General features: G+C 37.3%; 1 protein-coding gene across 4 annotated transcripts in view; it reads left to right on the forward strand.

Annotated features, from left to right (window-relative positions):
• Mical (Molecule interacting with CasL) overlaps window positions 1-15,058 on the forward strand; it is a 79,472-nt gene that overhangs the window by 23,274 nt on the left and 41,140 nt on the right. For all 4 annotated transcript variants that reach the window (XM_028178932.2, XM_028178949.2, XM_028178941.2 and 1 more), the window contains exon 3: window positions 4,223-4,397. In XM_028178932.2, coding sequence (XP_028034733.2) covers window positions 4,233-4,397 — 165 coding nt within the window. In that variant the 5' untranslated portion in view covers window positions 4,223-4,232. The remainder of the gene's footprint in view (window positions 1-4,222; window positions 4,398-15,058) is intronic.

The raw sequence follows: 15,058 nt of genomic DNA on the forward strand, positions 1-15,058 counted from the left end.
TCCGACCCCACCTAGTGGGATAAGATGGAGACAAAGAAGAAGATAAAATGTGCACTTATTAAAGAGATTTCATCGCGAAAACTGAAGCACACTCTCCAATTAAGTAAAACTGAACACAAGAGATGGTCAAACAGTCTATTATTCTCTATATGATTTGTGGCAATCACTTTGTATAGTGTGAATATTTTGTTGTTATTATATTTATTCGTGTCCAGTCTGCAGAACGTCATTATGGTTCGATTAAAATAATGTTTTGCGTCCTGGTCAAATTTTCTTCTTAAGAACCTTTGGAAACATGTTATCTATAAAAGGATTTCATGAATTTATAGTTATAGCTATTCAGCTATTCAGAAACATTGAAAAAGATACATCTAGAAAATGTTACACATTCATAACCCGTAGCCATAATCGTGTCCTAAATTACTAAATGTATATATGTATCGTACAAGAGTCACGTCAAGATGAATTGATAAATTGCTTCGAAACAAGTTAGTAACTCAGTTAGATTCCTAACTCAGAAGAGTTCCTATAATTTATTATCATGAAGGATAATGTTTTCATTCGACTTCATGTTACTTATGAAGTGTCATTAATATTTGAGGTTGCGCAGTAGCTGCTATATTTTCAGTTTTTTTTAAGCTTCAGTAGGTACGCAATGTGAGAAGTTGCGTTTAAATATATGATTTCAATACTGGGTTGCTATTCACCCAAAATTATCTATCTTGTACCCAAAATTGTATCTCTACACTCCCAACGAAACTAACCGATTAATTGTTCGCATATTTGAATGACATTATAATATGCTAATACAACTAACACCTTTGTCGGAGTGGGCGGTGACATTCACTGGATAGTGTCAATGGGATTTAGTTGCTAAAAGCCAGCTAGGTAAGCAGCATATCTACTTAACTAGGTGATGCAAATACAATAACTCTCATAGGACTACTTCAGATGCAGTTAGCTACTAAAATGCATTCGGGTCGGTGCACATGAATACTAAAAGGTCGCTTAGAACGTTTCTTAGAACTTGACTAACGTAATTTTATACTTTTAAATAGGTTCGGCGATCGACACGTCCTTTTCGTCCTTGCGAGTCTCAACCGTCTTTTTGGACTCCAATCAATAATTCGTACGTCTGCCCTTCGCTTTGTGTAAACGAACGCCGCCTGGCTTGAATAAACAGAACGTGGCTATATCCAACTGGGAATTACGAAATTGATTTTCTTTTTTTTTGAAGTTTTTTTTTATTGCTTAGACGAGTGGGCGAGCTCACAGCCCACCTGGTGTTAAGTGGTTACTGGAGCCCATTGACATCTAAAACGTAAATGCGCCACCCGCCTTGAGATAAGCTGTAAGGTCTCAGTATAGTTACAACGGCTGCCTCGCCCTTCAAACCGAAACGCATTACTGCTTCACGGCAGAAATAGACAGGGTGGTGGTACCTACCCGTGCGGACTCACAAGAGGTCCTACCACCAGTGTAGTACTTATTTTCTTAACTATTGAATAACTTACGCGCGATGTCGGCTTAATATTGTCAGTGGCATGCTAGGTGTAATGGAATCCCGTCCGAAACCAAAATGCCAATGAACTTCCTAAACATGATCTATCGATCTTTATAAAGAAATCTTTAGGTGTTTGAAATCTTTAACCCTACTCGTTTTCCTTCTTGCGAACAATTAATTTCAATATACCCACCTTTTCATTCAATATATTTCACTTGTGAATTCGTTCGTCCACAATTACATACATAATTACATGTATACAAAAAAAAATGCTATGAAAATCTTGATCTCCCAATATTATGACTGGCATTTCTTGGGTGTAGCAAAATTATCAATATGTACCTTTGTTTATGTAGATATTGTTTATTGTCAATGTCATTAAATATAAGAATATACTACAAAAAAAACATTGTCCAATTACATTACACACTTGAACGTTCTAGACTTCTTGAATACTTTTGGGAATATTGTTCCTTTCATAAAGTATATTCCAATTTAGTAAATAGGTGCTTGTAATTTAAAATCATAAAAGGCCGCTTCATTCGAGCAGCAAAGAAATTACAGTTTCAAACCGTAAATTTTTCTAGTTGCACAGTTTATAATTGAACTAGATGTGACATGGATGTTCGTGGAATACCGAAAATTCTGGATTTATTTATTCCTTTGTGGGCTTATCCCACATTTCATGAACACACATTTACTCTTCACAATATAAAACTTATATAATATATTTATTTCATATCATTATTGTCTATTTTAAAGTTGGATTTTTGTAGTCAGTTTTTAGTTCGTCGAAGGCTATAACGTGAAATATAGAGAAAAATATTAAAAATGCATCGGTTATTAAGGCAACAATATACGCAAAGGCTGAAAAACTAAACGCCATCTTCAAAGTTTTACAATGCACCATCCATACGGAAGCCACAATTCGAGTCTATACCTTCATCATATTATCTTTAAATGCTCTAAATCAACGATATCTTTGGTTGTGAAGAAATGTAACAAGTTGAGCGTAATGGTGTGGTATCTAGTTTCTGGTCTAGCTTTTTTTTATTGCTTCGATGGGTGGACGATGGGTGGGAACGCCTTACTGCTTCACGGCAGAAATAGGCAGGGCTGTGGTATTAGTACCTACCCGCGCGGACTCACAAGAGGTCCTACCACCAGTAAAAAGCTTTTGGTGTTTCGCCATCTCTGAGGTCGCCCCTGGGTCAGCTTCCTTCTGCTCAAAAAAATTTCCATAAAAATCCATAAAAATATCATAAAAAATCCATAAAAATATCATAAAAAATCAAATCAAAAAATAGTATTGATATATATTTGATATAGATCGATAGAGATATTATTAGATTTCCATGCATAAAATCACAACGTACATAAAATAAATGAGTGGTTATAATGTTTGTCTCAAGACCTCTTCAGTACGATCGGTCTATTTCTTTTAGCAAAAAAATTAATTATATATTTTTTTGTCCAATATTCAATATTTAGATCTTCTGGCGTCCATAACATTTCTTATGTAACCTTCAGTAAAATAATTATCTCACACTTATTAATCTACAAGCCATCGCGAAGATTCTATTTCGGTCGTAACTTATCAATCTGCAACTCCCGCGTGACATTAACAACGATGTCATCGCACTCACAAATCATATCCGTAAGATTTACATCCTCAACCGTGGTTATTGCTCGTAAATTAATTATATTTGAAGTTAAATGATCTTATTCATGTATCTTGGACGCACAGAGCTGAGCTCACGACTTGGCTCGTGTGAGTATCCAATCTAACTCGTCAGCGGCATGCACATTGTATTTACTTATTGTACTTACAATAAGTAAATACAATGATTATGTGCATCAAAAAATCGAACAAAAATAACTTTGAAACTCGTGCAGGAAGAGGGTATTTTGCGGAAACTAGTACAACACTGGCCAGACAGTTGTTTCCAACATGTCCTATCAGTCTATTAAGTTATTTGTACGTGCCAGAGGATTGAGACTCGTGAAAAGGGAGATAAAGGACAATGTTGCGTTTTCATTGAAATCGATGCAGGCTTTTGTCACAGTAGTGTGGCTTCCGTTGGAGATTGTACTAAAAAGAGCTAACTTTGTTGCCCCTGCTAAAAGCGCATACAAACTGACATGATGCCTAGTTTCGTGAAATCGACAACTTTGTTTCCTTAAACATTTTAGGACATAAATACATTGTTGCTATTTCAGAGGCCTTTGCAGCCCCATCACGAAGAGGATATTTTTAAGATACTTAAAGGCAGATGAGCTTTTGACTCATTATCAAGCAATATCAAGCACAAACGATACCTAGCTTTATGAATTTTAAAAAATCGATTCATCTTCTACTGATTAAGAATTGCACTTGCGTACTTACTGGTGGTAGGACCTCTTGTGAGTCCGCGCGGGTGGGTACCACCACCCGATCTATTTCTGCCGTGAAGCAGTAATGCGTTTCGGTTTTAAGGGTGGGGCAGCCGTTGTAACTATACTTGAGATGAGACCTTAAAACTTATATCTCAAGGTGGGTGGCGCATTTACGTTGTGGATGACTATGGGCTCCAGTAACCACTTAACACCAGGTGGGTTGTGAAATCGCCCACCCATATAAGCAATAAAAAAAAACCTATAATTTATGGCCAAACAATTGTCATTTGACTAAAAACAATTAAAAAAAAATTTTTTTAATGTGTAATTCTTTGTCCACAGCACCACAAAAATGAATACGGGGCCGACTCCGCCGGAGTGCGCGCTCGCCGCCGAAATGTTCGACCATTTCTGCTCGGCGGGCACAATGAAACAGATCCTTGGCCTTCATCGAGAGATTTGCGCTACATTGAACCTCATACCTACTAGACTTCCGGACTTTTATCCTAAGCTAAAGGTAATTTATCTTTAGACTAACGACCCGCCCTCGCTGCGCTTCGGAATCTGTAGTTTATTATTGATTTCTCCAGTATTTAATGGATGTTATTATACATATAAACCTTCCTCTTTAATCACTCTATGTATTAAAAAATCGCATCAAAATCCGTTGCGTAGTTTTAAAGATTTAGGCATACATAGGGACAGACAGATATAGGGCCAGAGAAAGCGACTTTTTTTTATACTATGTAGTGATGACCAGTGGTGATTAGGTTTTTCGTTTACTTCCCCATTGTTGGGGCGGTTATGCTAACTTAGTTTGTTGCTAATTTATGGACAAAGCTTGGTTGTGCTGTTCCATAAACTTGCTGGATTACTACAGCCAGTAGAAACATTTTAAAAAAACGTGTGGCACTCGGGAACTGCCGCGGTAAAGCTATTGCATAGAATTTTTTATCAACTTATGCAATTATAATTAGAAAATGATAATTTAATATTAAAACAATAATAAAACAAGACCACGCTATATTAAACATTAATAAAAGCAAAACATTAACTGTCCCCTTCACACTCATAAGCTAGACCGCGCGAGAGAGAGATGGGCAGACTTTTCATGATGCGCATGCAGTGTGACGTCACGCCACGCGCTTATTCACAAACAGTACACAAGCGCAACGTGTGAATGTGTTGAACGCGAGCGATGGTAGGCGGAGTGAGGAGTGTTAGGTTTTTTTCGTTACGGAATTTCATGATTCGGTCGCCGCGCTCAAGGCCCGCGACAGAAGCTATGCAATAGCTTAAAAATATAATAGTGTCGGTTCATTTGTTTAAACATCCATGTTATCAGTTTGGCGCGCCCGTACAACATGCGTAATACGGATGAATGCATCACTATGCGATTATATCGGGGTTCAAATGCTATGGCAGGTACCGTTTTTTCACAGAACACGTGTTCACGAACAGCTTCTGATAGAACAACATTGTGTAGGGCTGAGCCCTTGCTCGCCCACCTGTCCTGGTAAACTGAAATAACTCCGGTAATCTCTCAGACGTAAAAAAAAATATGTGTCCAAATGTACACCCATACATATATACAAGATGAGCGATTGTAAAAAGTTTATATTTGAAGACCAAGTGCTTAAATTATAAAATCAAAGTTTTTTTTTTTAAACCGTCATTCCTCAGAAACAGAAACGCAATAAGATGCTGAAATTAGTCGAATAATAAACAATGAACGTAGCGAACTAATTTAATTGCAACTGTCGGATTCGTTTATTTTTTCCTGTTGTTTTTATCCATCCATTTGTTGTATCATAGTTCATTTTTAGGTACGTCCCGAAAATTCACATGATTGACCGGGTCGGGCTATTTCAGTAGATGAAAGTAGATTTTAAGAAAAAAATTAAATCGTTTTCTGTTTGAAAAATCGTGCTAAAACGTGCTATACACAGATGAATAATCAATAAGACGTCGATGTGAATGATGCTCACGAGAAATCTACACGCTGTTTTGTATTCAAATATAGTCTTTTTTACTACACATTGATGGGAAATTTTATAATTCGAAGATGTTGTGGCTTTCTAATCACGCGTGTAATATTGAAATGTTGGGCACGCGTCGCGTTTTCCTGTCAAGCGTCATAATAACGTTATTAGAAAGAAAACAATACACAAAACTTGGAATTTAACGAAAGAATGACATTGAAACGGTTCGTGTGTTCAAAATCTTTAAAATTGTAATACAAGTAATTTACGATCCCGCGAAAGATTCAGTTTAATGAAAGAGAGTGTGTCATTAAATAGGCCGCCGATACATTTTATTTTCGTATCTTATATAATATATTTTTAATAATATATTTTAAAGGAGCGCTCTATTCTCGGTGCGATATCGTGGTTTCGTATGTAAATTTAACTGGTGCGATAATATTAGTTTATTTTTAAACATTCGAAGGTGTTCGTTTAAAACACAAGACAGTGAACGAGATCATGGCCAACATGATCTTAAGTAGTTCCAAAATCTATGGTAACCGCTTCGCGTGACAAGTAGGCAATTTTGTGCCCCATCCGTTTGGACATACAATACGAAAAATCATAGCCTCTCATGGCTACCAGCTTAGCTAGGAAAAAAAAAACCAAAAATATAAATAAAAAATTACACACTAATAAAATCTATAATTTAATGTCCTATTGTAGGAAAAGTCGTTGCAACATTAATCTTATTCGGAGAAAGTATAATGTGTTGTGTTGGTTTGTTAGTTGACACTCTTGTATGGGTAAGCTGTTTGGCAGCTTTAATAACAATGTTACAAATACCGTGAACACGTTAATACATTAATTAACACTGGAGTATTTATGAACAGACAGGACATGTCCCTCTTCAAACGAGGCTTGTGGAGAGTATTAAGCAGTAGACAGTAGCTTGGCTCTGCCCCTGGCATTGCTGAAGTCCTTGGGTGACGGTAACCACTCACCATCAGGTGGGTCGTACGTACGTCTGCCTGCTAGAGCACAAAAAAAAATCGCTCAACACAAAAAGTTCATAATAATTTAGAAAGCCTCGACGCTCAGTCCAGTGTTTTGTAATAGTTTCTATTCTTATATGTCCTGAGGGATCTAACAATGGTTTCGGTACGTGCCCTTCGGTCTTGCCCTTCAAATTCAATGGGAACAACAAAGGGCGGATAGGGCGTGTACTTATAGAGTATTCGAATTGTATTAAGTTTTTTTTTTTTGTGTGGCCGTTAATACCGAATATATTTAATTGTGCCACCAAATAATAGTCTTCTTCGCGTTATCATTTCGTATAGTTTTTTTTTATTTGACGTGTTCAGAATGAATGATCATTAATATAATGTGATTAGCATTTTTAAACTAACTGACGTCGACGGTTCGCGTTCAATACTGACTCTTCCCAGAGAAGAATCATTTTTATGAGTGCTCGGTTTGTTGTCGATATAACGAATGATAAATATATTATGATAGTCCCTTTTCACACGTAAAAGAGTGAAGCGAGAATAAGCACGTGTTTAAACTTAAAACTTGCGGTCTCGCATGCTATTAATTTATTAATAGCTTACTGTATAGTGAAGCAGGCAGTAAAAACACAACCGTGGCCACTTAACGATGATGATGATTCAGTGTATGCAATGGTAACATGGTGCCAACCCATAGACACAGCCAACTGAGTTTCTCGCCAGATCTTCTCAGTGGGTCGTGTTTCCGATCCGGTGGTAGATTTTACGAAGCACTGCTATTGCTAGGGCCAGTGTTAGCAACACTTCCGGTTTGAGCCCCGTGAGCTCATCTACACGCTAGGGTGAAGCTGAAATAGCCTCTCAAGGCTATCAGCATAGTTATGAAAAATAATTATGCCAGCTATGAGCACTTGCGGACTCATTTCAAGTTACCTTCATAAAATTATGAATAATGTAATACGAAAATAGAAATTTAATGAAATGATTCATAATTTTTTTTTTTGCGGAACTTTGTTAGGTATAGTAAAAGAGGGTAGGTAACATTATTTGTTATTTTGCTACAATCTGTTCGACAGCTAAGTATATGCAGACGATCGGTGTAACGATAAGTTAAAATTAGTCTCACTTGTTCTACAATGCCAATAGAAAGTATAATTTAATTAGTTTGATTTAAGTGTTAGTTTAATGTACAAAAATACGATTACCAGACTTATGGATATGTCTGCGACCGTCCCCAATTAGTCGCAGACTGCAGTCGGTCGATTCTGACCTATATACACCAAGACTGGAACACTAAGATTCCACTCGTTGGTAGTACCGAACTAGAGATTTGAATGCGTCATCAACGCTCACAGTATTGTACGTGGCATCCGCATATTTCTTAATGGCATTAAGCCAAAAAATACTTGCAACTACTGGAATTTATAATATTTGATGTTTGATGTCTAATTGCGTTGAGCGCGAAGAAGCCGGTCTTTGATTAATTAAAAATGGTTTCATAAATAAATTCATTTGAAAAGATTTAGTCTTAGACGCTGCTTTATAAATGGTGTCCCGAAAATAGCTAATGTAAGTAGCCGTAAGCTCAGTTCTGGACTATTACAATTTTTAATCATAATGTTAACGTAACATGCTCTATGTATAGACGTTTTCCAGTATATTAAACAATTTATTGACATTGTTAAAAACGTGGTGTAAAGCTATACTGATAAAAATACTTACAAGGTAAAGTTTTTTTCTTTTTTTTTGTTGCTTAGATGGATGGACGAGCTCACCACAACCCACCTTGTGTTAAGTGGTTACTGGAGTCCATAGACATCTACAACGTAAATGCGCCACCCACCTTGAGATATAAGTTCTAATATCTCAGTATAGTTACAACGGCTGCCCAACCCTTCAGACCGAAACGCATTACTGCTTCACGGCAAAAATAGGCAGGGCGGTACTTACCCGCGCGGACTCACAAGAGGTCCTACCAGTAATGTTTTGGGTGAGCGAAGGGATTAAATTTTTTAACTTTTAATTTTATCTTCGGTGATCAACAGACAGTGTCCTCTCTCAGGCATCTGCAATACCATTAAAAATGCTTATGAACCTCGTGTATATCTATTCAAATGTCGAAAGCTTATCGAAATAAATTCAATTTAAATTCACGTATTTATTGTTCTCACAAAACGCACAAGGCTGAACGCGAACACAAGCACATAAACACACGATCAAACTACATCCAATTGAAAATAAAATCGAGAGATTTTTTTTTTAGAACAGATCGTATCTGCGTCAACACGTTCATAAAGAGTAAGATTTAAAAACAATAAATAGTATGGCCGAAGAAATGCCGTTTTCGTTTTTCGATTCACTAATTTTAGGTTCGGAATGAGATTTTTTTTAAATCTTTACTAGACGATGACCGAGCTTTGCTTCTTTTTTTTTATATATCGCCGTCTTGTTGTGTCTTTAAAGCGGCTAGTTGCCCTCAATTAAGAAAAATAGTATTATTATTCGCCAATAGATGGCGGGAAGAGTCATAAAGTTGATTATTGAAAACACGAATAAAACAACATTTTCTGAAAATAAATCGTAGCTAGATCGATTTATCGCCCCCGAAATCCCCTGTATACTAAATTTTATGAAAATCGTTGGAGCCGTTTCCAAGATTCAGATTCGTTTAAAGGTATAAGAAAAGATTCGGATGCGTGTTGAGAACGAATAAAATGATTTTGCCTTAAAATAGGAATCTACGTTATTTCGTACGGAAAACTAGGTTATTTGTTCACGGTCATGGTGCCGCAGCGTCAATCATCTACAAACACCAGGTCAAAATCCGCATTGCATTGTAATTACTGTTACCTCATATTTCTATCCAAAATGCTTGTGATATCTTAGCGGCTCGCAAGTGTTCATAGCGTGAAGACTGAACGAAGGGATAGAGTACAAAATAAGTTGAAGACACTATTACAACGGACTGATGATGCAGAAGCTTGTAGCTACTGGTGGCAGGACCTGTTGTGAGTCCGCACGGGTAGGTACCACCACCCTAGCTATTTCTGCCGTGAAGTAGTAATGCGTTTCGGTTTGAAGGGTGGGGCAGCCGTTGTAACTTATACTGAGACCTTAGAACACATATCTCAAGGTGGGTGGCCGCATTTACGTTAGATATGTCTATGGGCTCCGGTAACCACTTAGCATCGGGTGGGCTGTGAGCTCGTCCACCCATCAATGCAATAAAAAAAAAAGCTCACGTAGCCCGTATCCTTCATGATAACCGGGCAGAACATTATCGTAAGCGAATATCCATTAAATTATAGTCTAATTGAACTCGAATTGTATGGCAGTGAATTTTAAAATATCAGTTGACCGTGACCACCGAAACTGTTAGACTATTCAAAACGTTGGAAGTCATATAATAATAATAATAATAAAACGCAAAATTAAATCCTAAATTTAGTTTAAATTATTTGAAATATCATTTTTTTTTATTTACGTTGCTAGTTCATTTGCAAAAGTCGAATTTTGTACGACTCCAGTGATCACACAACGTTCATCTAAACATCGAAATACCAAAAGAATGAAATGTAGTATAATAGTAATCTTGTTAAAATTTGCTTTCAAATTACGTAAGCACGATGGATCTTATATACTGTTTATGTTTCTTGTATTACTTCGTTTATGTTTGTTGAATCGCTTTAGTCCGGATTTAGTATGACATATTTGATAAACAGGAATCGAACGAGCAAGGTCTCCTTTTAATCCTCGTGTTATCTCTTAAGTAAAGGCGTCACGGTTTGCTTGCGTCGCGGTCTAATTAACGTTATCTAGTCGCAGCCATGTTAATAACGTTCGCTTTGACCGTCCCGTACTCGGAGTGCTCACGAGTTAAAAGAAACCGAATATTAAAGTAACGATCTCACTTTTAAGCGTGCATTTCACTAATTAATTGTAGAACGTGCATATTTTGTTTTCAAAATATGTCCGACGTTCTTTTTTTTCAACGCGATGTTTTAATTAAAGTAATGTAATTTCGCACAGGCGCCCGCCCCTCTTTTATTAATTCGCTTTTATTAGCTTCAAACGTATATGTATGTTTGTAACGGAATCTTTGAACATGATTTTGACCCCCTTCAAAACGTCGGATTAACTCGAAATTTGGTATACTTATTGAGGACGGATGACAATTCAATACTAAAAAAAAATTTAAAAAATATATTTAAAAATTGAAATTCAACTAAAAAATAGTAAATAAATTTTAATACATTTGAATTAAAAATAGTGTAAGAAGAAATGATTTTATTGTAAAAAAGCGTGGGGTGCTTTTCAGGATATTATCAAAATAACCCTTCTACTCATATCTGTTCATAAAATATTTATAAATACTGATACCATGCACCCCACGCTTTTTTTTACAATAAAATATTTTTTTCTTACACTATTTTTTGTTGGATTTTCTATAAAAGCGTATTTTTATCCAAAATGGTGATTTCGATATGAAAGTTTTTGATTTTGAAGTTTTTTTTATTTGTGTCGATGCGTAGTTCAAATTATGTTTCGCGCTGTGCGGCTCTCCGAAAAGTCATCGGAATCGTAAAATTAATTTCGTGTTAATAACGTTTAGCTTAGTAATGATTGTTTTTTTTTATGAATAGTGCGTGTTCGCTTAGCATAAGTTTAAAAGTCAGCGCCCCTTGTGATTTCACTCGAACGCGAGTTTCTAAATCTAATAGTTAATTAAGAAAAGATGCAAATTGGCTCGTGAACGGGAATACGCGATCTGTATGCATCGTGTTAATTAAGTAACGATTCATTTTCGTTTTTTTTTCTTCTTTTGATCATTCGTTTGAATTAATGTCTGCGATTTTACTACATCTACTTAAGAACTTAAATAAAAATTAAAGTTTTTTTTATTGCTTAGGTGGATGGACGAGGTCACAGCCCACCTGGTCTTAAGCGGTTACCGGAGCCCATAGACATCTACAACGTAAATGCCGCCACCTACCTTGAGATATAAGTTCTAAGGTCTCAGTATAGTTAGTTACAACGGCTGCCCCACCCTTCAAACCGAAACGCATTACTGCTTCACGGCAGAAATAAGCAGGGTGGTGGTATCTACCCGTCCGGACTCACAAGAGGTCCTACCACCAGTAATTACACAAATTATAATGTTGCGGATTTGATTTTTACTACACGATATTATTCCTTCATCGTGGAAGACAAACATTCGTTGAGTACGTATTTCATTAGAAAAATTGGTACCCGTCTGGAGGATTCGAAAACCGTTGCATACGAATGCACTGGACGTCTTATCCTTTAAGCCACGACGGCTTCAAAGTAAGCTTTTGTGCACATTCAAGATGGTCACAAAGATACGATCGTTCCGATATTACCCTTTTTTCTGTGTTTGTTTTTCTGAGTGTCATGCAGTATGAGCGACGGTGACCAGTCACCATCAGATGAACCTTATGCTTGTCTACTTTCCTATTAACAATAAGGTAAAAAAAAACTAAAAAAAAAAAGTTTCTTGCCAGTTCTTCTCAGGACGGAGGCTAGTTTTTGTGAATTGGCGGTAGTTCTTTTTGACGTTCAACAAGTGTGTACTTTCATTTACGTTGAATAAAAAAAAATTTTTTTTTATTTGTACAATACTTAATATATTCGACATTAACAATACTCTTATACATTTTGTGCAACTTTCTTTAATTCAACGTTCGTAATTATAAATAAAAAATGGTACATATGTATTTTATGTTGCTGCGTAGACTATATAGATTTTATAAGTTTATACACATACATACCTAGTCAGGTCATAAATTCTGTCACATGTTTAATGTAAAATAATTGAAACAAGTTTATTCATTATGTAACCATTCATATACCAAAATGAACTCAACAAAACATAGATTCTTATGACACTAAAGTTTATTTAAAATGACCTCCGTGATTTGAATACAGGCCTTCAATCTGCGCGGCCAGTCGTCTATAGCAGCACGAACGAGGTCCATGTCAATATCGGCGGCTGCCTTAATCAAGGATGTCTTGAGTGACTCCAAATTGGGATGAGGCTTTGAGCCCGCCTTTTCCTCCAAGTGTTGCCATATCTTGTAATCTAACGGATTCAAATCTGGACTGGAGGAGGGCCAGTCTTCGTGCCGGATGAAGTCGATTTCACGCGCCGCCAGCCAGTCTTGTGTGCTCTTCGCTCTATGAGCTGGCGCCGAATCTTGTTGGAATACCCAGTGCCTGTTATTGAACATGGTATGAGAAACAGGTTCCACAAGGTTCGTCAGGACTGTATTTTGATACACAACTGCATTCGTTTTTACACCTTTCTCACAAAAATGTACCTCTGTTAAGCCCCAATAAGAAACTCCCAACCATACCATGAGCGAGGATGGAAAATGACCTCGTTGGACACGCGGAATACGGTTGCTCGCTTCTTCACTACTGTGTGCGTACACCTTATCATTTTGTTTGTTGTAGCTCTCTTCTACGGTAAAAAATTTTTCATCCGAAAAAATAATTTCCCGATATTTTTTTCCCGCGTACCGCTTCAACAAAGCGCGGCATCTCTTCAGTCTCAGGTCCATTAGAGGAGCATTCAAACGATGTCCTGCTTTTCTTCGATATGCCCGAAGCCCTAAGTCTTCATTTAACACCCTTTTCACCGTGGTTCTGCTTAACCCCATCTGAAGGGCCAACAGTTTCTGCTTACGTTTGGGATTTCTTTGAATTCGCGCCTTCATAGCTTTTATCACTGCTGGAGTCCTACGAGGGCTGCACTAAAAGTATCGGGAATGGAATATTTCCACTGTTCCTGTCATATTAAAATCTTTTTAATTGAAAACTCCTTGGTTTTAAAAATCGAATACCATTTATTTATTTAAAAAAAGATTCTCGGTCTTGTCACGAGGTTTTGTCAAACTTGTTTAGTCGTTGAGAAAATGCAATTGTCTCGAGAAAATTCAAGAGCGATGATTTATTATGACTTTCGAAGTGGTTTAACACAAAAACAGTGTGTTGACCGGATGATTTCTGCATTTGGTGATGAAGCCCCATCCAAAACCACAATTTATCGCTGGTTTGCTGAGTTTCAACGTGGACGTGTCAAGCTCAGTGATGATCCCCGTCAAGGTCGTCCAAAAACTGCAGTCACCCAAGAAAACGTTGATGCTGTGCGTAAGCTGATTGAGGAAGATCGACATGTGACATACCGCGAAATTCAGGCAACTTTAGACATTGGCATGAGTCAAATACAAATAATCTTGCATGAACAATTAGGTGTAAAAAAGTTGTTTTCCCGATGGATACAGCATTCGCTCTGTGAAGAGCAAAAAGCGGCTCGCGTTACTTGGTGCGTCAGAACTCTCGAAAGATTCCACGCAGGATCCTCAAATGCTGTATACAACATTGTATCAGGTGACGAATCCTGGATATACGCGTACGAACCCGAAACAAAAAACCAGTCACGAGTTTGGGTGTTCGAAAATGAGTTAAAGCCAACAAAAATTGTTCGTTCACGGAGTGTTGCAAAAAAAATGGTGGCCACGTTTGTCTCCAAAACCGGCCATGTTACGACTATTCCTCTTGAGGGACAAAGAACGGTTAATGCAGAATGGTATGCTAGCATTTGTTTGCCACAGGTCGTTTCTGAACTCCGTAAAGAGAACTGCAACCGCCGCATCTTCCTCCATCACGACAATGCGAGTAATCACACCGCGCACAGAACAAAAGAGTTTTTATAGCAAGAAAACATAGAATTATTAGACCATCCGCCGTACAGCCCCGACCTAAGCCCTAATGATTTCTATACTTTCCCTTAAATAAAGAATAAATTGCGTGGACAGAGATTTTCATCACCTGAAGAAGCTGTGGACGCCTACAAAACGGCCATTTTGGAGACCCCAACTTCCGAATGGAATGGTTGCTTCAATGATTGGTTCCATCGTATGGAATAATGTGTCAAATTTCGCGGAGAATACTTCGAAAAGCAATAAATACATTTTTAAATAGTAATGTTGTGTCACTTCGTTAATTCCCGAAATTTTCAGTGCCGCCTAGGTAACAGACCGAGGGCGACCACTTCTTGACCTGTCATCTACACTAGAGTCTTCATTGTATCGTTTGATGGTACGATAAACGAATCTTTGGGCTATATTCAAATTTTTCAGTATGTTAAAAATTTGAATTGGCGCGTAACCGCAACGATGCAACGC

This window comes from Bombyx mandarina, chromosome 01 (assembly GCF_030267445.1).
Source record: "Bombyx mandarina strain Sakado chromosome 01, ASM3026744v2".
In the NCBI taxonomy this organism is placed as follows: Eukaryota; Metazoa; Arthropoda; class Insecta; order Lepidoptera; family Bombycidae; genus Bombyx; species Bombyx mandarina.